Source organism: Corvus hawaiiensis, chromosome 9, assembly GCF_020740725.1.
Source record: "Corvus hawaiiensis isolate bCorHaw1 chromosome 9, bCorHaw1.pri.cur, whole genome shotgun sequence".
In the NCBI taxonomy this organism is placed as follows: Eukaryota; Metazoa; Chordata; class Aves; order Passeriformes; family Corvidae; genus Corvus; species Corvus hawaiiensis.
Genome location: NC_063221.1, coordinates 15,071,455 through 15,095,378, shown reverse-complemented (window position 1 = coordinate 15,095,378; position 23,924 = coordinate 15,071,455). Strand labels below are relative to the sequence as shown.

Sequence of the window (23,924 nt, the reverse complement as noted above, 5' to 3'; positions counted from 1 at the left end):
GGCCCACAGAGTACCTTGCTATCCAAATAAACAACTTTCTTAGATGAGAAGCTTAAAGGGACAATGATTCTTTCAGAAGTGAAAGTCCAAGTCTTTTCTTGCACATCAGTATGCGTGTCTATGACTGGTACCATAAACAAAATGGGAACACATAAATTAAAACAGGTTTTACTAATAATAGCTACTTGTAGATACAGAAGAGGCCTTTCTGATTGCACAGATATTTCTAAGCCATCTGGATGTCTGTAGGATACAGCCTGCAACTCCATAAGACTACACCTCATGTTATATCAAGCATTTTACCAGGGCTTAATGAATCAAAAGATGGTTAGAAGTACTGCTTAGAAATACACAGTGTTGTTAATAAATGTCTTCTCTCACTAGGGGTAGATTCTAGAGGAAGAATTTCATATCATCAGGTTCTCAGACTAGTAATTATAGCTTACATTTTGAAAGCCACAACCTTGCTTTCATGAATGCAATTTGCATCAAAATCTGCACTTACAAAATCAGGGAGAAGAGTTTTGCACACATAAATTAATTGCCAACCCATTTTCTAGTGCTTGAACTGCAGACAATTAGCTATCAATCATTACTGACCTGGGCTTTACTCAATGAGGACACAAAGAGCAAGACTCTGCAACTAATACCAATCCCACAAATACTGCAGCATCCTAAACATCCCCAAAATCTGTCTTCACTTGACAAAGAAAATACTCTTTGGCAGTAAAAGCTGGTACAGAGCTGAAGGTTGGAGAATGAGGGGGGAGAGGGAGAGGAAAAGAGAGAGATACTGATTTGCTCTCAATGAATATGAAAAAGCTGATCTCTGCCATTGAGGAAAATTCTTGCACCAGCAAGTGCTGACTGATTGTGATGAGGAATGCTTTATCACCCAGATCCAGACACCCTTTCATATGGTGATTATTATTCCTGTCATGACCCTCTGGTCATCAAGCCACAGTGTCTTTTGTCACAAAACAACTATCCAATAAGGAATAATCTAGGAATAAGCCTGTAGCATAATATCTTCTGCTTGCTTATACACACAGCGGGAGGAGGAAAATCTTCTTCCTGTGAGTTATTACCTGCTCTAATCCACTTCGGAAAAGAGCAGTATTTCCTTAATTTTGTGAAGCATGCAAACATATTTTTCATAAACTACAGCTACCTGAATAGCTCAGACCAGAGCTGAAAGCAAATCTTAAAGCTCTCTCAGGTAATAAATAACAAATAGTCCAGCATCATCATCAAATCCACGGCAGCACAGAAGCGATCAAATATTCACATTGAACTTGATAAGAACATGCAAAGACTGAATTGCATGCCAGCTTGCCTCTATATTTAATTTCATATTGTCTTCTATAAGGCTGATGTCTGGCCTAATTCCCGATGCTGTTCTTGGAGCAACAGCTTTGACAAACAGAGGTAACACATGTACAAAACCCCAACAAATACCACATACTACCTAAAACATTAGGTCTGATTTAGTTCCTATACAGTTCTAGAGACATTTTATATTAACATCACATCATCCATATTAATACTATCCAACTACAAAACACTTTAGAACTCATTTAACCTTCCACACATTATTTCTCTGTTTTTTCCAATACAGTTACTAGAGAAAGGGGCTACCCCTCTGCAGTCAGACAGTGTACACCACACTGAAAGCATCCAGGGAAGAAGGGCTGGGAACCCTGCTCTGGGAGCAGAATGAGGAGCCATTTCTGGCCACACAAGCCAGTTCTTTTTATGTCTTTTCTGTCTCTACTGCCTATGTAGATCACCTAACACAAGGGCTGTTTTGAATGGTTTTATCCAACTAGAAAGCCAACCCTAAGTAACAAATACAACAATACATATACAACTGTACAGAATAAAAAATTAATGGTGTTAGAGAAGAATGATGCACAGAGACATTATGTGTGACACTGGGGAGGAAGTGGGGGTAAGTGTGCATGGTTAATATGAAAAGATGTCAAAAAAAATGAAGCATAATAATAGTGCAATTTATCCTTGCTAAACGTACTGCACTGTGCTATAATTAAATATGAAAACCTAAATTTATCTCTATGTTCGGCTGTCATTAACTTAACAGGGAGTGCACATGTTCTAATCTAATGGCTGATTTTTTTCTCCATGTGCAGCATATTAAAATGTATATTAGCCTCAAGGTGCATAAACACAAAATAATAGACCAAAGGTTTTGGCCTGTGGAGAAAAAAATCCATGCTCAAAGGCCGTCAAGTAGCTGGTGATGCAGGGGAGACACTCACTTAGCCTCATTAAGCCGAAGCTCTCTTTTGCTTGTCTTTTGTTCTGCATGACAGCAGCCTCTTTGTTGTATAATAATTCATTCCAAGTTCGTTCCAAGCTACCGAAACTGGTGAACTGTGGCCATTTTAATGAGCAGTATTGGTGGTATGCATAATCTGGAAGCCACGTGGACCAGGCAATCACAGAGCACTGCAGCCAGCAAAATGAGATACTGTCGAAATCACAAATTTGTCAAGTTGTTTTTGGACAGGGTATTATAATAAGCACTAAAATATGCATCTTATTACTCTGCATCTGCCAGTCAAAGATCACTGTAATGAATGCATGCTGCAGGGTATGACCAGGCCGTTTCCCTAAGTAAAACAAACTGCAGAGTACAAAAAAGAATTATGTATTTTTGGCAGTGCCTGGATTTTTTTTTAAAAAATCCTTTTGCATCAGGAGTTGGATTTTCCTGGCTTGATGTCCATAGCCAGCAGTGAATGCACTAAAACTGCCACAGCCAAGGAGTTAACATGAGTACATGGTTTCTTAATAGCCACATTTACTGCCTATGCATCTGTGAAACTTTAAATTCCATGCTCGAAGCAAATTTAGCATACAGTACATATAAACCCCACAAAGATTAAACTACTTTAAATACAATTTAATAATCCTAGTTCCTTTTGTTTTATACATTTCTACTGCAAATGGCTTCACGGTTAGGGAAGGTACATTTTACGTAGCCTGCTCTCTCTGTGAGAAACAGCACTGCAGGTAAACACAATATAAACTTCCATAATAGAACAATTAGGGAAAAAAAAAGGGTTTAAAGCGGTCCTTTTTTTTTCCACAAATTGGTCAGACTCATGATTAAACTCAGCTTGAAAGGCTGGGAGGTTCACCAATGGCTGCAAACGTGGTAAATATGACTTGTGCAGTGGGGTGCAGAGTCTGCTCTGCTGGTGCTCCCCAAAACACTGCTGGTGATACACTGCTGGTGATACTCCACAGAGAACCATCAGACTCTCACCTGGAGCAATGCCTGTGGAGACCTTTCATCATCTGGTGAGGAGCTGAAAGACTAAGTGGGGAGCAGAAGGAAAGGGCTTATTTCCTCATCTGCCTGAAGATAACAGTGTAGACGTATTTTGGCAGAGCCTTATTTTTGGGCAACCCAACAAGCATCTGTGACAAGAGTTCCTGAGTGTGCTGATGTACAGTTCCCATAATATCCTAAACTTAGAGGTTCCTTGATCAATACTGGCTTATACTTAAAAGGCTTTGTCTGGCTGAAAGCCATTTCATGTCCAAGTTTTAGCTAATGGGAAAGAGGATCAAACAGCTCTGTTGGGTTTGCAAAGCCAGGTTTTGGTAGCAGGGGGAGCTACAGGAAAGGTTTCTGTGAGAAGCTGTTGGAAGGTTCCCCCATGTCTGATAGGGTGATGGACTTGCAGCTGGCCATGACCAAGCCAATCATGAATTACAGTAATGCCTCTGTGATTACACATTTAAAAAGGAAAGAGAAGTTATTGCACAGAAGTAATTGCACTCAGAGAAGAGACAAGTGGGAATATGTGAGAGGAACAACTGCAGACCCCAACATCAGTGAAGAAAGAGGGGGAGGAGGTGCTCCAAGCACCAGAGCTGAGATTCCCCTGCAGTCCCTGGTGCAGACCATAGTGAAGCAGCTGTGCCCCTGCAGCCCATGGAAGTCTATAGGGATGCACAGATCCACCCGCAGCCCATGGAGGAGACCCACATTGGAGCAGGTGGATGCCTGAGAGAGGGCTGTGAACCTGTAGGAAGCCCATGCTGGAAGAGGCTCCTGGCCTCCAGACCTGTGGAGAGAGGTGCTCAAGCTGGAGCAGGTTTCCTCATAGGATCTATGAACCTGTGGGACACCCACACTGGAGCAGCCTAGTCTTGAAGGGCTGCACCCCATGGAACTGCTGTTCATGAAGAACTGTAGCTCATAGGGAGGACTCACGTTGGAAAAGTTTGGGGAAAATTGTCTTCCATGGGAGGGATCCTGCACTGATCCAGTGATCAGTGGAAGGACTCCTTTCCCTAAGGAGAAACAACATGTGATGAACTGACCAAAACCCCCATTCCCTGTCTCCCTGCACCACTTGTGAGGAGGAAGGAGAGCCTGGAAGGGAGGGAGAAGTGAGGGAAAAGGTGTTGTTAAGATTTGTTTGACTTCTCATTATCCTGCCTTGATTTTGATTGGTAATAAATTCAATTAATATCCCCAAATCGAGTCTGTTTTGCCCATGATGGTATTTGGTGAGGGATCTCTCCCAGTCCTTACCTCAACCCATGAGCCTTTGGTTATATTTTCTCTTCCCTGTCCAGCTGCAGAGGAGAGTGAGAGAGTGGCTTTGGTGGGTACCTGGCATTCAGCCAGGGTCAGTCCAGCACAGCTTAAAACTAATTCTTTTCCCCTCTGACTTTTTTTCAGAACTGGTGATAGCAATATGGGAAAAAGGGTTTCTTCACCAGTATTAATTATTTTATTGCAATCTTTATATCAACATATGATGAAACAGTCCATATTTCCAGCCGCAAATACCATTTTTTCTGCCTTTTTTAATGTGGTGCTGGAAACAAGGGGACAGTTCTTTACCATACTGGACAAATTAGCTTTCCCAAAGAACAAGGAGCACTTCTGAAGGGTGAAAACCTCTGTTCAGTGATGGCAGTCAGAGGTCTTGAAGAATCTGAAGGCAGACAAAACTTTATGAAGCAACATTGTTCTTGCAGAGCTGTGAGTTCCCATTTATTTATTTAATGTAAGAGTTAATTTAATATTTTTTATGAAATCTGGTTGGTATAGCAAGGTTTTTTCTCTGCCATACAAAAGACTATTTAGATTTCACTGCGGTACAGTTAGAATTTAGCAAGTTTATACTGTTCAGAAGACTCAGCTTTTAGTACCTACAGATACTTGAAGGAAATGAGTATTTTTGTCTGTTCCAATGGGAAGTCCATTCAGAGAAGAAAATCAGAAGGTTGTGAAGTTTAAGATGATGAAATTTCACTGAAGTCATACATTGCGCATGTACAGCATCATTCTCTCTCATCTGTCTGAGGAATAAAGCCCCTGTCTATGAATGTGTTTTTACTAGATAAAATTTTAACATTTTTAGTACAGCACAACCTTAATAGTTGAGAACTGTCCACAGTTTGTTTGGGGTTTTGTATATTTCTGGAATCAAGATGCTTAAATGATTAGTTGTTGTTATTTTAAATTTTTTATCATTTAGACATGATCAAACAAATGTCACTTTTGCATAACTCCTGGTGCTGAAAGCGAAGTATGAAACATCCATATGTATTTCTCTCTTCCTATAAACCCACACCTACCAACTGAATACCAGGCCATATTTTTGTTTAGCTACCTGGCATGTATAGCAGCCACTGCCTTAAGTGTGATTTTTACAGCTGCCATTAATGGAAGTTTTTACAGAGACATACTGTACCACTTCTGTGATCACCAGCTGACATCAGTGCATTTCTGGGACATAATCACTTCAGCTATCTGGATTAAGATCAGTGAGCAACTAGTAAGAGAGTCCTGTAACAAACAGACAAGGTGAGACAGTGAGACACAGGGGAGATCAGATTGCATCTCTGGGGAATACTACACCTCATTCAGATACCTAGTGAGAACAGAGTTCTCTTTATCGCTCCTGGTCATGTATCTTCCTGAGAAACTTGTGAACATTATTTTAAAACATAATTCTGTTAATTTTGTATTGTAAGGAGACCAACTATGCCCTTACTCTCATCGATGCAGTCACCCTAATAACTTTGGGTTGTAAGAGTGTGCACTACATTTCAACTGTCTTCCTGACTGCAGCATGCACTTGATCTCAGTCCTAAATTCATTCTGAGGTAAGTGTGCTTTTACAAAAGTTCTTCCCTGAAGGAGTCAGTGAGAAGCAGTGTGGTGTCATCATTAGCTTGCCATTCTCTCATCTCAGCATCAAGATTTGCACACCAAGATTAAACCTGAGACAAGCTGACAAGTTTTATTCCATGCAAAGGTGATTCACAGTTGATATTAATGACAGTCATCTGTGCCAAGGTTTCAAGTGTCAGGTCCTCCCACAGAAAAAAAACCCCAAACCCCAACTAAATAAGCCATCTGAAAAGCAATGAGGAAGGAAGCCCAGAACTCTGGCTTTGGCCACCTTTGTGAGTCTGACACAGCATCTGCGCTAGGACTCTCTTTGAAGCTGTTATGGATACGGTTACAGCCACAGGAAAAAATGAGTACAGTTGGTGGAACTATGGAAAACTGTATCATTCAGTGACTGGAAACCAATGAGGCTGGCATTTCTAAGTGGAAATCTCACTCCTGTTACAGGCAGTGTAGTACCACAGGTCACATCCTGGACAATGGCTCCAGCAGCAACCTCTATGTTCGCAAAAGGGAAAAGCTACTGAAAAGACTATCAGAAAATAAATACCACTGGCTCAAAGATGATAAATTTAGGGTCTACATACAAAAATAAATACATTCTGCAACAGTGAAAAACAGAAAAAGAGCACTCAAGTTTCCAAAATATTTTCCAGTGCTGTGATGCTTCTGATATTTCAAGGGCTATAAATTATCAGAAGTATTAGTTTCATTAATGCAGGAGGATGAACAGATACTAATCAACATGAATCTCTTTTTCAGCCAAAGAATTTTATGTTTGCTATTTAACTGCTTGTTATATTACACTATTTAGCACAGTACTTTCAGTATTCTCTCTGTTTAGGAAGGAAATTTTTGTGATAAATGTAACACCTGACAGTGATAACTGCTCAGTACATCATTTATCTGGTGACTGCATGGCAAGACAGCTTCAGTTTGAGGTCAGGTGTACCATTTAGAAGAAAGTATTTATCTTTTAGTTTACTCTGGTCATCAAATACTACAATATTTCATGACAAAACTCCACTGTGTCACTCTCCTGTGGCAACACTCTACACTCCGCATCTGTTTGATGTGGAAACCAGGAAAGAAAATGAATTAGAAAAAGAATAGTCCACCATTATATAAAACTATGGACATTAACATTCAATACTGCACTGTGAATCAAAACAGATACCATTGAGAACATACTTATCCAGGAACAGAATGGCTCCTAAATCCATACTGTATTTACAACTGGTGGAGGCTCAATGAATTTGTATAAAATCAGAAAGCAAGTGGTTCTTCATGCTGGGGAAAATAATTCTGCTTCAGTTCCTTATTTTTAAAATGTCAAATGTCTGAACTTCTGATCCCTGTGATTCTATTTGGAAATAATAGTAATCTTGTAACAAAAAGGGGGATGATTCCTGTATATTTTTAAATTTACTGCACCAAACCCACAACACATCAAAATCAGCAAATTCATTTTTTTGTTTTTTAAAATGCAAATGTTCACGTGTATTTGCTGTTTAGCTTCTCACAAGGTCTTACTGAAGAAACTGCATTTCATCTCATAGTATATACCAATACAAATTGGGACAGCTCCTTGTATGTTTCTAAGAGGCAGGATTTTGGCTGTCACATTTTACTTCATATATAACATACACATTCCCACACATTATTTTATCAATGGGGACATAGCAATAGGTTATTTTCTCTGTTCCAAATAAAGAGTAAGGACGTGCTTTTCAGTGAATTCATTTTAGAAAGAGAATCACAAATGGGTGTTATGACTTGCTGCCATGCAAGTTAGATATTTGTGTTTGAATTGAGATGAAACTACAGTACTTAACTAAATTTACCAGGCACAAGTACATGAAATCCAATATTGATAATAATTTATGAAAGTAAGAATACTGATTCCTACAATACTGCAAACTTAGTTTATGATAACATAATTAGTTACACTAATAACACTGCTTAGGCACAGTCTTGCTAATTATGATATTATAAATATTAATGATATCAAGTCTTTGTATTTGATTGCCCCTAGTAGGATCATTTATCATAGTATTTCCAGTTACCAGAGTTATATTATTTTTCTTCCTTTTCCCTTGTTCATTCCTGGACAAACAGCCATCCTGAGCTTATGCCTAGAATGTATCAATAGCTCATCGATGATGCATCCTGCTTAACTTTAAATCCTATTATTTAGTAGCAACATTACAATGATGTAATTCAGTGCTAATACAAATACACAATTATATTCTGTATGTCTTTTAAATGTCTAACAGAGCCAGCCAGACAAGATTGCATAGGGCTTTGTTTTTATTCTTTTTCATGTGACCTGTTTCAAGTCAAGATTCCTTTGAATTATTAAATGCTTCCTTAAAGCATATTTTCACGCAACCTTTTTAAAGTTAATTATTGATGTAGTGACAAGCAAAAAAGACTAAGAATTACAATTTCTTTTCCTTATTCAAAAGGACATGAGAAACATCTTTGTCAATGGTTGTCTGCTCAGTAAAATACAAAGGTAATACAAAGAACACCAAGTGCAGCTTTAAAGAATTACAACAAATCTGTAACATGACTTGGAAATGCTGTGTAGGTTTCCACAGGTGTTAAAGGAAAGAAGTTTAGATATAACCCTTTGAGCCTGGTTTAACTGCTTAACATAAGTAGATGAAAATGAAACTGCTTATATCTTGGTTTATTTTTAAGCAGTGTATTATCCAGAGCTTTAGGAATAGGATTGTCTTTCCTCCTTGAAGGTAATGTTATAATTTTCAGAGCTCCACAGAGAACAACAACAATATAGGAGTCTCTAATCTCCTGCTAAATCCAATTCCAGTCATCAGCAATGATAAGCAGAGATTTGGAGGCGTTTGACATTCCAAATCCTATTCTTTTGTAATTCTTTACTTTTTACAACATTTTCAACAGTCGTACATCAGATTTTTGGAAGGATAATCAATAGGCATGATGTATAACTGAAATCAGTCTTCAAAGTGATCCCCTCTAGTAACCAGAAACAAAAGCTTGGCTTCCCTGCTGTGCAGGTATTTTGCTTAGAGCAGGAGGCAGCTGGGCATCAGCAGGAAGCCAGTTACACCTCCCTGCTTCTCAGCACGGATCAGCAGGTGCCCTGGTGGAGGGATGAGCAGGACTGGGGCAGCTGCAACCCATTGCATCTGTCAAAAACCTCCAAAAATGCTTTTGTAGCAGGGAACTACTAGAGCAGAGAGGAAAGACAGTCCAGAGGTTAGGATTTCATGCTGACCATCATTTCCATTCCTATTTCATCACAGACTTTCTAGGTTTAAATGAGCTTGCAGAATTTATTAAATTGTCTGGTGTCCTCACCTGGAACTCCCCTATCTTGCAGGTTTGGGCATCAGCACACATGAAAGACCATGAGATGCTCAGGTATGGTGATTGAAGGACCACTCCTACCTGATCTAGTGTTCCAACTAGCACCTGGTCTGTGACTACCTGTCTCAGCTGGTTGGAGTCAGTGCAAGGGGGTTTTTGCACGTCTCTTGAATGCTGCACCCTGGCTGGAACACCCAGGAACTTCTGGCACAATATTGGGATCAATCTGAAGCGAGTTGAGTTTCATTAAAACAAGCAGTTCCAAAACTTGTTCTAATGCATTTGTAATTTTACATCCTATACTTTTTTTAAAGACATGCTATTACGAATCATGTGAAGAGATCGTATTTATAGGAAAAATGTTAGCCCATAGCAAGTCATTTCAAGTTTGTCTTCTTAAGCTGCCTACATATTTGTTAATATTCAGAAGGAAGATGACTTGGTGACTAATTGTGACAGCAGCAGTGATTAATCAAGGTAAGTAGCAGAAACTGCATACAATGATTATGGAATTACACTCAAAACCAAGACATGGTGTTATTATACAGGAATGGCAATAAAACAACGTACCTTTCCCATCAGATCGGCAATTCTAGGTACTGGTTTGCCTTTCTGATGGCACATGGTTGCAGGACTCTGTCCATTCCAGTCTTCAAGTTCCTCAATGCTTTTCAGGTAAAGAAGAGCTCGCAGTCCAGTGCAGTAGTCATCAATAACAGTGAAATCTTGATTTTGGATCGCACTGCACACCTACAAAATGTAAGTCAGTTATCAGCACCACCCTGGCAGAGAAGCATACAGAATTAGCAAGCTCTTTGGATTTACTGATTTTCAGGTGACCCTTCCTGCACCTCCACTGGGAAAGACCTACAAGATTTCAGGATTATCGTCTGCTTAATCCTATGTCATGATACCACCACTGCAGTTTAGGAAAGAAAGGGCTCAGTAACACCAGCAGCAGCCCTTGGACCAGACCTGAGGGCGGTTCAGAGATAAACCTGCAAGCCCAGCCCCAGGTGTGCCTGCTGGGGAGCTGATGCTGAGCACGCCAGCACACTGGCAAACCAGCTACCACCTGTGCTCAGCCCTTTGCCTGCAGACACTCAGTGCTATCCCCCAGCTTGCTCTGTTCAGGCATAGCCAGTTATGTCCTAGCCCAGCAAATCACAAAACTACAGACTTGCTGAGACTGGAAAGCATATTTTGAGATCGTGTTGTCCAACCTCCAGCTCAGAGAAGGGTCAGCTACAGGAAGCTACCCAAGACTGTATTCAGTCAGGATTTGAATAGCTCCAAAAACAGAGACTACACCTCTCTGGGGAACCCGGTTCAGTGTTCCATCTCCCTTGCAGCTTTTTTCTTATATTTAAATGGAACTTCCTGTGTTTCAGTTTGTGCCTATTGCCTCTTTCCATTCCACTGGACAGCCCTGAGATGAATCTGAATCCAGTGGATGTGTCTCAGCAAACAGCACTCATTAAGCTGACCTGTTATTATGGGTGAGCATTGCCAGGCACGGAACAATCCCCTTCTGCCATTCAGTGCAATTGGGAGGCCAGGCCACTGTCTTTTAGATACTTTAGAACACAGACAGCAATATAGCTTTATAAACATATAAAGCAGTGATCTCTGACCTGCAGAGCTTAATGTGTAACACAAAACTAGTAACAGCAGAAAATAGTCTGACCATTTGCATGGGTTCTTCTAGGGCATGTCGGGGATATCAGCTCAGGCTTAAACCCACAGAGATCCCCAACCAAAATGACAACTGAATAAAAAAATCCCTGACTGTTCTCTGAATACCTTCTCATAGCTAAACTCTAATCAGCCATCAGTGATGAGGTACAGGGTTGATTGAGTGCCATTAATTATCAGTCCCTGGAAATGCTCTGAAATTCCAAATGTGTCAGTGTTTTCAGCCTCTGATTCAGCTTTCATTGTAAAAGCTGAAAGGAATGTTCTTGATGATACCTGGACTCCATGCACACATAGTGAACACAACAATGAAATAGCCACCTACTTAAGAACTCGAACTGGTGCACACAGCCATGCACAAACACATCCACACTTCCTGGATGTAGAAACACACTTTAGATCATAATTGACATCAACACTTAAAAAGCACAGGAAATATATTCTTGTTTTCCAAATTTCAGAAATGACAATACAACTTGCAGTCCTGAAGACAGTTCCACATCACATTGGGAAACACCATATACTACAGCTGAATAAGAAAAAAAGTAAGGGCAAGCTATAAAACAAGCACAATAACATTTTCTATGCAGTGCATTTACATTACAAAAAAATACTTTTCTCTGGAGAAACAGTGTGGGTATTAATTAGGTCTGTTACACCTTCCACAGGCTTCAAGATTTTTTTTTTTTTTTTTTGAGAGCAATTATAGAGAGCATCATAATAATTTCCCATACAGGTTATTTAACTGCAAAACTCCACTGATGCTTATTTAAACCTTTTTGTACAGCAAGGAATTCTCTGGGTTTTTTTTGTGTATGGGTAACACTTTTATGATCTACTCTTAAAGATACTAAAACTGTAAAAAAAAACCAGTTAAAAGCCATGTCATGTCACTTGAAACAAGTTCAGACACTTTTGTCAAAATCCTGAAATATTTTGACAGGATGTATACACATGAGATACACTGGAGGATACCTGTAATAACCTTATAAATAAAGAGGCTTTCACTGTTTTCCAGCTTGTGGTGCAGTGTTATGAACTGCAATAATATAAAAATGTGTGGAAGACAATAACACACTAAGAGCTAACTATTTGATCCATGTGATTCTATAAGCAGTGCACTATTTGCCTTCCCTGGAAAGCCAAAAAAGTTCCAGAACTGAAGGCAAAGTGCAATTTTTAAGAAAAATATAAATTTCTGCACCAAAGAAAAAATGTTACATGAAATGGAAAGGCTTAAACCAAGAAGTGATCTCAAACAATCCTCCTCTTCTATAGAAACCTTACGACTGTGGCGCCCAATGGTGTGGATAATTAGCCAAACATGCCTTTCACTGATTTCACTGCGATAAAAGCAAGTGCTTATGTTTATGGGCCTTTCCTAGAACAAGACAGCTTCAAGCATTAACACATACAAAACCAACTGAAATTGTTTTGCCATTTTTTTGGCAAATTCCAAAATTCTGAGCTTTAAAATTTCTTATGTTGCACATATCAGATAGCGAGATGTGTATTTTAGGCTTACAGTATCTTCCATCAATCAGTGTAGAAGCCTTTGCTGCATTTTAAAAGGTGGTGAACAAAGTCAGGATAAAAGGTCACCATGACCCATCAGCCATGACAATTTCTACACCACAGAGAGAGGTTTTTAGCATCATACCTGGCTGCCTCTGAATCACCAGTTTAAATAACTCTTTTCAGCACAAGAGAAGTGGCAGGGCAATAGACCAGGTGAGACTCAAACTCAGGCATCCGGAAAAATCACAGAAGAACTGAACCGACCCATCTCCACACCTCATTAATGCCCCCACTTTGCTCCTGCTTGCACTGGGAACAGGCACTTGCCTCCCTTGCAAAGCTCAATGCTGAGCCCAAGCCCCCTCAAGCTACCACCTCTCCTTTAATGTCTTATTAAACCCCCTCAGGAGGAGATAAAGGTGAGAAGTGCTGTGTAAGGACTGCTGTCTGTGCCTCACACACCAATGGAGCAGCAGCCGGAACTGCAACCAGCCCTGCCTGCTCAGCCCCTCTCCTCAGCATCAGGCTGGTACCCACCAAGCACAGCAGAATGTGCTTCCCTTTAGACCCTGAAGCAAAAACCTGAACAGCACTGAAACTTCACAAGTGAGAACACACCTCTGCTGTGTTGTGCCAGAGCAGTGCTCTGTATCCCATGGCCAACAGAGGCTGCTTATGGATGAGTGCATGAAACAGAGAGCGCCTGGATCCGCTGCTTGTGTGGTTTATCAGCCCAGGTTCTGGCAAGCAGCAGTGCCGGGACTTTGCACAGCAGGAATGGCACCTGTTTAATATCCCTTAATCCTAAATAATCCAAGTGGATCTGTTTAATGAGTAAATTAACATTCAGCTGTTCACTGACCCAGCCTTTCACCTGAAACATTTAGGTAGAAAGCATCTTCTGTGGAAGATGAGAGACTGGCCCTGTGGAGCATCCTATTGGGACAGAGTCCAGGTCACAATGAAGCTGTCAGCTGTACTGCTGACAAGTGCTGTCCTGCTGTCTTGCTTGTGTTGGTCTCTAGCATTGGACTAGGACTAGAAGTGGAAAGTGCTACATTTTTCCTGTTTAGGAAGGTAACGTGTATTCACATTGCACTAATATGCAGGGAGATAAGTTTGCACAAGCTTGGTTTTACTGCATTGCCTGGCTCTGTCCCAGTAGTAGAACTGCTACAATTTAAATTTTAACATTGGATCTCCCTCCTTTTCTCACAGATCCAGACTCCAATGATTGCCCCTTATATCCCAAAAGAGAGATGTAGGCCAACATGCAATGTATGACCAATTATAATGTGCTCTCAGTATTCTGAAATCTAAAACTGCTCAGCATAAGTTGCAACTGTAAGTTACAATTCTAATCTTTACAGACACGTCTGAAGATACTAAGGGACACAATGCCTGCTTTGCTGTTGGTAAACACACACCAAATTACCTCACTGGGGAATGGTGATGCGAAAGGAATCACAGGTTAAGGCTGTAAGTAAAACGATTCTGCAAACTGCAATGATGGGAGAGGCATGCAAAGGTCCCTGCTGATGTCTTTTGTAAGAAATGACCAGTCTGCTCTGTTACTAAATAAACGTAAAAACTGAGTCTAACTTAGTCCCAGGATCTAGAGACATTACAAGTCTTACTTGAGGAACTGGAGTAAATTGTAAAGAGATCATTATTGTGTAAAATTATTTTTCCAGGTTAAAAGATTGTTATTAAACATTCACACGAATCTGAAACTTTTAATTCACGTATTTTGAAGAAAAAGTTCATTACTGGTGACAAGTACTTCCACGTCAGCCACAAAACATTGTAGACGCCTTTGCTGTTAGCAGAATCACTACACAACAAAGAGATGCCAGTTTCTGAAGTGCTTACTGAGGTAAATCCCCTGCACTGTTTATTGAGAGCTCTGTCTGTGTAAGACCTTTCAGTTTTGTCCACAGTCTGTGTTCTAGAAGCAATGGGAAAAATACCCAGACATTAAATTTAATTTTTGTTCCACTCTACAAAAATGGATCTGGTTCCTGTCCAAACTTTGGCCTGTCCTGAGGGACTGTGTGGAAGACCTGTGCCATCCATGCAGAATGTGGACAAAGTGCCTGAGGCATTTCCAGTCAGATCACCCAGTATAGTAACTCCTGCTCAGTGCTATCCCTGCATTTTCCCTTTGGGAGATCTTGTAGAGGAGAAATGTTTTTCAGTAACACTAGAAGAGGAAACAGTGAAGTCCTCTTCAGGCTGTGCACTCTCTCTTGCCCCACGACCTTCAGTTTTTACACAAACTCATTATTATATGGCAAAATCCCAGCTGGACAGGTGATGATGGGGAAGATGGTGCCAAAAATGAATCCTAGTAGCTATCTGCATTATTTCTATTCCATCAATAACTGGGATTCCAGCAGAGGCCACAGAGGAGATGCAGATCTAGACATGCTTGTGTACTTTTCCCTACACTACTTTCACCTAACAAGAGCTATTGTGTATAATCTCACATACTGCTAGATGAGTATAGACTGGAGCAGGTCAGAGAATCTAGCCTGTTCAATAATGTGTTGTTTTTCAAGAAGAGAGTAAGTATTCTTAGTGTGACAAGATCTGTGTGAACAAAAATCCTGTAAGCTCTGGCAGCTGTTGTGCTCCAATTTGAAATTGTTTCAAAGTACTCTTAGAACCCTTTGCAAGTGAAGAATTTGTTCTGGGAGACAATAGCTTGGAGAAAATTTTAATCTTTACACCCCTCTGAAATATATGTATCTCTCTTCAGGACATGGGTGTAAAATAATTGTCACTTTTATGAAAACAGAAGTATCAGTAAGGAGGCAGATGGGTGGCAGTGATAAGCGGTCTAGAAGTAAGAAGATTGATGGGTATATATTTGTATATACAAATGCAAATTACATAGCTTGACTGTTCTACCATATTAGTTTCCATTTGTTGTAGCTGTACAACATCAAAGCAGTGATGTCTCCGTATATTGCATTTAGTGGTAATGTAACGGACTACCAAAAAAAAAAATCAAAGTGAGAGTTTCTAAGTAGTTTCCTGGCAGTTGAGACAGCAGGCTCTTTCATCTGTGCTGTAACTGTGGCAGTGCATTGATTTAAGCTCCTTCTGAGATCTCAAATGCTTTTATATTCGTAGGTCTCACTGGCTGCTTTCTTTTTGCCTTTTTTCCCCTTCAAATGATAAAATTCTAGCATTTAGCAGAATGCCATCTTGCTTCCCCAGAAGATGGAGACTTATTTCAGCTTTGGTTCTAAACTGCACAGGATTTGTAAATAAAATAGCTCTCAAAATGCCATTCGATTAAGAAATTGGCCTTTGACTTCACGATTTCTAATATTCTGACCATAGCAAAGGGATAAAGAACTATTATTCCTCTGAGATACGTGTGAGAGGGTTTACAATGCATTAACAATTGTGCTTTTCCATTAATTTGGTTGACTCCCTTTGCAATATTTTTACTGGTATGCTCAAATGGTAAATAAAAGGTTTTCTGCTTTGTATTATATTTTCAATTTTAGCATTAATCATCTTTCTACAGAAGCTTTTTCTATTAAAAATTCTTCCTGATAAGTATTGAAGACATTCACCTTCCTGTTGGAGAAACATTTATGAATGCCTGAGCTGTTATTTAATGTATAGTTGAAGCTACTGCTTTCTTGATTAGTGTCTATTGATTAAGATTCTATTTGTGCCCACCTGTGTATGTATAGGAATTGCCAACATTAAGATGATTAATTTTATTGTAGTGGGTAACAGCATTATGATAATCTAGGTGAGGCATATATACAAATTAGAATTTATTCTCAAAAGTAGGTAGCAAAAATTGACTTGACTAGAGGAAGCCCTTTCTGGTCCATGCAATCTATATGCTCTTGTCTATGGAAATGAGAAGGAATGTTTTCTAGCCCCTGTACAATAATTTAGATGTGCCCAGATCTCCACAGCAAAAAGCAGCAGACACTGCATTGGTTGTCTGACATAGTGCTCATAATAATGTGGCAAGAGCTGCAATGTGGGAGCATGCAGACAAATAAAATCTCCTCTGAGAGAGGTTTCTGTATGTACAATCTTCAGGATACCAATGCCTATGGAAAGGCTGCCTCTATAATGATGGTTCCTCCTCCTCATGTCTCGTTGAACACCAACTTACCAGAACATTAAATGCGTCGCCTAAATTATCCTTTCTATCTAATTATTACCTCTGCTAGAGGGTTGTAGGATTAAGAACAGTAGGGGAAGTGGTTTATCAGACAACGTGGTGCAGTCTCAGGAAAAAACCTCGAGACTCTTTGTTTTAAAGGACAAATTTATGAAAGGAAAAAGCTTCCAAAATACTGATATAGTACAGATGGAATGATTTGATTCACTCACATTAGCTGCTTAAATGACTCTAGAGATACAGGTTAGCAGATGGGGTGTTACTTAACAAGTCTTCAGATACTGGATCAAGACACAAAACTGAATTGCATGATAGCTGATAGCCTTTTTAAAAGATTACAATTGAACCAATATACATGAGCTAATGAACTACTATTTGTTTCAGAGTCTAGTACAGCTTTCAGGGAGCAGTTTGAAGGACTCAAATATTACATCTATGAATTGTCTGAATTATGGGGAAAAAAGCCCAACTAATCTTGGACTCTACTGAGTCCAAGACTTGAAGTCCTAATGAGCTTGAGCTGAGGGCTCTTCTTAACTAACTATTAACCTTTAATTAATTCTAGCCGGGCCTATACTCACTTCTATTTTAACTAAATTCAGCGCAGCTAACTTTCTAACTAAATCTTCATGTTTCTTTTAAAATTCTGTGTTTCATTACTAGTGACACTTTGAGGGATAACGTACAGAAGAAAGATTCAAAGATGCTAGTAACTCCAGGCTCTGCAAAGTAGGCAACCATTCGCATAAGGTTTAAAAAATCTATAATGAAAAAAAAAAAAAAGACTGGATAGTCCTATGCCATGTGGGTCTCAGTAAGTCAGTGAAGTATTTCAGATATTTTGTTATACCTCAAGAAATTTTATCAGACAATCTTGAGATAAATTGTCATTCTAATCAGAAGTACAGGCTAATGTCAGTAAATAATGGAGCTCAAAATTAGTTAAAAGGAGAAGAAGGTCTCCAGCCCACGCAAGACAAGCTTATGGGATAAACGCTATATTTCCTGCAACAGCTTGGATCCTCTCTACAACAGGACAACAAAATGCTGACATGGTGTCAAGCAGAGCTGAGCTGGCACTTAGGGAGCATTGAGGCAGGGACCGCAGGGACGGAAATACGGATGCAGCAGCTGAGCAGCAGGAAGAGCCCCACAGCATGTGCTGAAGCCACAGCAGGCTCCTGCCTGACACAGGCTTACTCAGAAGCTTCTCCAGCACCAAGGTGATGGCTTACTCTTCCTGGCAGAGAGACCTCAAAGTACCTGATTTTGGGAGCTTCAAGACAGATCTTGTTCATGTACTGCACTCCAGCAACCCTGGGCAGTTGTGAGTGGCCAACAGTGAAGGAGGAGAAAAAAGTCGAGAATCCATTAGCCACTTATCAGACGAGGGCATGGCAGGAGATAAGAGCACTATAAGGGATCCTTTAGGAATGTTATCCAACACATTAATTCCTAGCCTACTCATATCTATTTTTCCTCCCCTTAAGTTCTCCATTGCCAATTAATGTATCTTTGATCTAAATAGCTAAACTGGGTGTTTGGGAGTGGGAAACTGGTACTTATCAAGGGACCCTGAACGAAGCAATTTTGTATCCCGTGTCTTTGAGAGGGGAAATGCAGAATAAATCAAGAATTTTCAGAAGGCTCCCTGAGGTAACTGCGGGTTTTTTCCCTGTCAACCACCCCTAGAGGAATGGTTATATTTCCTTATCTCACTAAAGCATTCTGTCAGTTCTTGGAACTACAAAGTGGACCTTTATGCAGTAGGTGGGCACACACACCCCGATAAAAGTGCTGATCGTGATCATCTTTCCTAAGAAAACAAATATGATTCCACATGCCTTGAGCATTGAGGAGTCTGGGAAACAGCTTCATAATCAGCCATGTATAGCAAATAGTATCATTGTACTGTAGATCTACAAAATGAAAGATAGCTTTGAAAGCAGATGAACTAACTCCCCTGTGTAAACAGTCCAATCACATATAGAGGCTCTACGACTATCTTTAAATATATTCTGAATATATTTATATTCATATTTCATATTAATACATCATATTTCATTTATTAACACCCAAAGGTCTCGCCTCTCTCTTGTAAGTACTGTTGTGGAAATGAAATCCTTCAGCTCTCCCAGCTCTCTTCAGCTGCTGGGACAGCATCACCAGTTGTGTCAGGTAGATGTAGATTTATCTGACCCATTTCCAGCTCCAAAGAAATTTCTATAGCAGGTACCAGTTAAGTCACTCAGATATGGTGCTTTGATGACAAAGGTCATCAACTAACATTACACAGAAGTTAGCAGTATTTTTAATATTTTGTTATCCAAGAGCTAGCCACAGGAACACCATCATCTCTGGAATCAAGTTGATCTGTCATCCCATTTTTGGAAAGGTGCATGTGTCAGAGATGAGCATGATTCTAGGAAAGCACGCTTTTCAGAAAACAACGGTGTTCTGAATAACGTGGGGAAAAGAGTTTCAGAATTACCAATATGTGCTGTTTGACAACATGGAATGCAATGGCTACATTTAACTTGAAAATGTCTGTTTCGCAATCCAAGTTAATTGGAATGAAAAGGTCAAAACCAAAATATGTTGCAAAAAGATTGAAACAGATTTGATTCACCCAAATAATATTTTTTTCTTTAAATGTGTTAATTCCCCACGTTTTTAGAATTTTGATTATCAGTCTAAACTGGAAAACTTTTCCATGCTTAAACTTCCCTATGACGGAATAACTATTCCCTGATCACTGGCAATAGTCAGGCTCATTAATGCTTAACAGATCCAGGGTAGACCTTCAGTGTCCATTCCAGGACACTCTGAATCAAGACTCAGCAGGGACTTAACCCCAGATCTATTTAGATTAAATGAAATTTGTCAATGAAAAACAGTTGCCTCAAAGAAATTTTCAACAAATTCTAATGAGAACCACCTACTGAGGGACATCCTCCTGTGACCAGAATTTTGAAAGCTGCAGACCTCTCAAAATGAAACAGAAATTTTTCCATTTTGGAACCTCAATTCAGTCCTGCAATGATTAACCCCTCATCCTTGCGAGTCTTTCCCTCTAGTACTCTCACATTATATTTCAGCTAAAATTACTTTCATCCTTTATCAGCTTGCCTGTACGAATTTGTGCAGCAGCTGCTGTGTCCATTGAAGAGTGAGATTCATGTGAACAAAATAGTTCTGACCCTGTGAATCCTTCATGTCTGAGATAAAAACCCACTTCCACATTTCCTTAGGGATTGTTTTACCTATCTCAGTCCAAATAATAAATATCAGCAAGAAAAGCAGCAACATAACTCAGGATATTGAAGGAAGTTAAACCCTTTCTTAAATGTACTGCCAGCTTCCGAAATGCCAGCTTAGAAAAATGCTTTCTCTGTTTCTCTTATTCTAATTGCATGGATAAAAGAACCCCTCCTCAGCCAGATCAAGCTGTGTCAGGGGGCTTGTGCTGTAGCAGGAAAAAACTTACTGCTCCCTCCTTCCTGGGCAGAAAACCCACTGCTCTGACACTGGGAAAAGCAACAGATCAGCGACCAAACTGAGCTAGCCCAGCACCAAGCCCAAGCTGAGCTGCACAGCAGTGCATCCCTGTTTCAGTGGGGGCTCCAGGACCATGCCTTCCCTGAGTACAGCCTCTTCCACTGCTTGCTTTCCCTTTCTTCCTTTCACTGCCAGGTACAGCCTCTGACTGAAAGATCAACAGAGCTGCTACGATACAAAAAGGAAAATTTCTTAAACATGTATTTTCTTTGTATGCCTGACAATGTTTTCAAGAAGAACTTCTCTGATGGCAGATCTTTGCAATACTGAATGTTTTACATTCTCCCTTTTTGGAAAACAAGTCCCCTGCAGTTACAACACATATAACATTAAAATAAGCAACCCCACAAGAATTTTCCTAAGTAATTATTGTAGATGGCAGAAAGGAACAAAGAAACAGCATTTTCCACTGTGCTTATCTTGCCTTCTATTTATTTTCAATATCCAACAAGGAGCTGGGTACACTTCCAGATTCAATTTTCAGTCACCTCCGCACGTACTCAAGGGAACTCAGTCTGCAACAGAGCTAGCTTCATGTCTGAAAGCAACCTGAGCTGAGTAAAATAACTTGCCTACAATTTCATCAACAATTAACCAAGCCTCTAGTGAAGAGTCATCTCCATGTTGCATTTAGTTTGCAAACTTTAAACAAAACTTACTCGGTGTCAATTCACACAATGCGCTTTATCTGCATGGAGAAGAGCTCTGTGAGTGTTCGTGTAAGACAGCAGCAGCACGAATCCACATCAGTAGTGTGAATCCACATTAAAAATAGGTGTAGCAGTACTGGGTTTTCAAAGGACAAGCAATGTTGTGGCTCCTTGGGAGACATGGAGAAAAACATGTCGCCAAAGCAATTATTCTTCCCATCGCCTCAATTCTTAAAGTCCCTGTGTGACCAGCCCCAGGGAAGCAGGGCAAACTCCCAGGAAAGGGGAGCAGACCCAGTGTCCCCAGGAGAACAAATCCCCCTGCAGAGGCCACGAGTGACTGGTATAAGGACAGCATTTGAGCTGATGCCCAACTGAGACCTAATTGTTAGTAAATAATTATTACCACACAGTGATAGTTGAAACTACTTTGCATGAGAATTCATTATGAGAATGACAAATAGCAATTGTTACAGAATGAGCTTTAATTCATTCTTATGAATTTATGAAATAACAATCCTATCTATGCAGACTTCATTTACTAGCTGGTGAAATGAGCAGAAATAAAGGAAAGCTAATAGATAAATCCCCTAAGCAGCTCCAAATAAAATGTAGAACTAATGCAAAACTGCACAAAATAAAAGGCATTATTAGTGTTGAATTTAGTCCGTAACTTTACAATGTGCTGATTTGAATTTTGCAACTTTTCATTAAAAATGGCAAAAAAATATGTAAGAATCAGTAATGAAAACTGCCACAAACCTGTTCTAATTTGATGGTTTTTACTACTATAACCAAAAAACTTTATAAATTGTTTTTGTTTGACAAATTCTGATTTGCTTTAAAAGAAATTGTCACAGAAAATTCTCACTATCAATTAGCAATTTCCCTCCCAATCGTCTGTAATGGAGCAAGTGTGGCAGTCCTCTAATTACTTTTTTTTTATTAGCAAAGACAGACAGTTGAGAACAGGTTGAATTTCTGTAATTAGCACCGGGCTAGGAAAAAACCAGAAAATAATGAAATGTTTTCAGAAGTGAATGCTTGGGTACGTCTGTCCCAACTCTTTCCTCTCTTTCACATTCATTTTTCTTTGGATTTTATGTCGACATGTTCAAACAGCACTTTGTTCCCTCTTTTGTTTCTGCATGTACTGCAAATTTCAGCTCTGCAGAGAACGGCCACTCCATTCAGTGCTGCATCCATTGAAGACTTTTTTCAGTGCGTGGCTCTGTGAGCAGTGGAGCTAATGATATCTGGCTTCCAGCAGCTCTGTGTCTCCTGGTTGGGTTCTCTGACGTCTAATAAGGTGTGACTGCCAATTAAAGCCTTTCCTGTGGCTGACACGATCCTAACAGCGCTGTCCCATGCGGGTTCTCAGAGGTCTAATAAAGGTGAGCTCATAGTGTGCTTGTGCTTACAGTGAAGGAATGCAGCCACTCTCTCTCTCCTCTGCCTTTTTTTGTTTCTCAAAATCTGTTAGAGTAAAACACTTTCCACCTTCTGGCAAATTTCAGTGAAAATGGCCACAAAGCTCAAATGTGATGGAGGATACTCAAATGGATGTACAAATACCTATCAAGTTTCTTTGGGAATACAGTCTAAAAACTGCTATTTCTACAGGAGACTACACTTATCTCAATCAAAGGACTCACATCTGAAAAGTGGTTTTGCCTTAAGTGGCGGGTTTTTTTCTTAAAAATCTTGGTGGGTCTAAAGTACCATCCCTTGAATCTTGTCTTGTATCATTTTGGTAGCCTGACACTGCATCCAGCAACCTATTCTTCCCTCATCAGTTTTAATCGGGAGAGAAGAATTAGGTCCAGCACCTTAACTTCTCTGTGTCGTGCACAGCTTTGTACAGAAAGGTTTTGTTCTTCTACCCCTCAAGCCACAGCCTGTGTCAAAAACCTCACAGTGTCCAGTTGGTGCCCAGGTGTGCCTGTTCTTGGGCTTATCTACCCTTGGAGCACTCTCTGCCTGGCACAGAGCAAAGCCTGCAGCCTGTGTTCCCCCCGTGTGGGCAGGGGGTGGAGGAAGGGTGGGCTCTTTGGGAGTCCAGGCAGGAGAAGCACAGCCTTGCTCTGCCACACCAATGGCACCCTGTGGCTGTTTGAGACTTGCAGCAATCCACGCGACTTCATTCTCCTCATACCGGGCTGAGACAAAAGAACTCCTTGTCTGCATTCAAAATCATGGCTATTCATTGCAAGACAAAGTATTTTCTTCCCAGTGGTTATCAGTATAAACTTAACCTGGAACTTCAAAATACAGGGCCAGCTCCCTCACTCCCCTGCTCTGCACACCCATGATTTGAATGTCTTTTAGTTCTCCACTCTGCATTAAATTGCACAAATAGTAATCCCAGGATGAGAATTTTCCGGCCTGATCTAGTCCTCACTTAGCTAAGGTATCAGAGTCTTCACTGACTTCAACAGACACTGACATGGGCTAAAAAGAATAGCAATGAAATGCATGGAGAACCAGATCCCTACTTTGCAGTTCTGTAGCCATAAAAAAAGTATAGAGTTCCTTACGGGGTTTCACATTTGCACAAATACAATAACAATGCTGCCTCATAGATCAAGTCCCACGATTTTGTGATGGAAAAGCCTGTTTATTCACACACAAAGGGCCATCCTGCTGTTATAAAAATTTCCCAGCTAAATGCTTCTCTAAAAAGCCTGCTTAAGAAAAAATAATAATCAAACTGTTCTGAATCCCTTGAGACTTTTGCTCCAAAGAGGTACCAACATGAAGGCTCGTTGAAAATGTTAAAAATCCACAAGCAGTCTCA

The 23,924-nt window shown here is 40.1% G+C and overlaps 1 protein-coding gene across 5 annotated transcripts in view; it reads right to left on the bottom strand.

Annotated features, from left to right (window-relative positions):
• The window catches only part of DPYD (dihydropyrimidine dehydrogenase), a 359,733-nt gene that overhangs the window by 38,041 nt on the left and 297,768 nt on the right, over positions 1 to 23,924 (bottom strand). For all 5 annotated transcript variants that reach the window (XM_048312842.1, XM_048312844.1, XM_048312846.1 and 2 more), the window contains one exon: positions 10,115 to 10,294. In XM_048312842.1, coding sequence (XP_048168799.1) covers positions 10,115 to 10,294 — 180 coding nt within the window. The remainder of the gene's footprint in view (positions 1 to 10,114; positions 10,295 to 23,924) is intronic.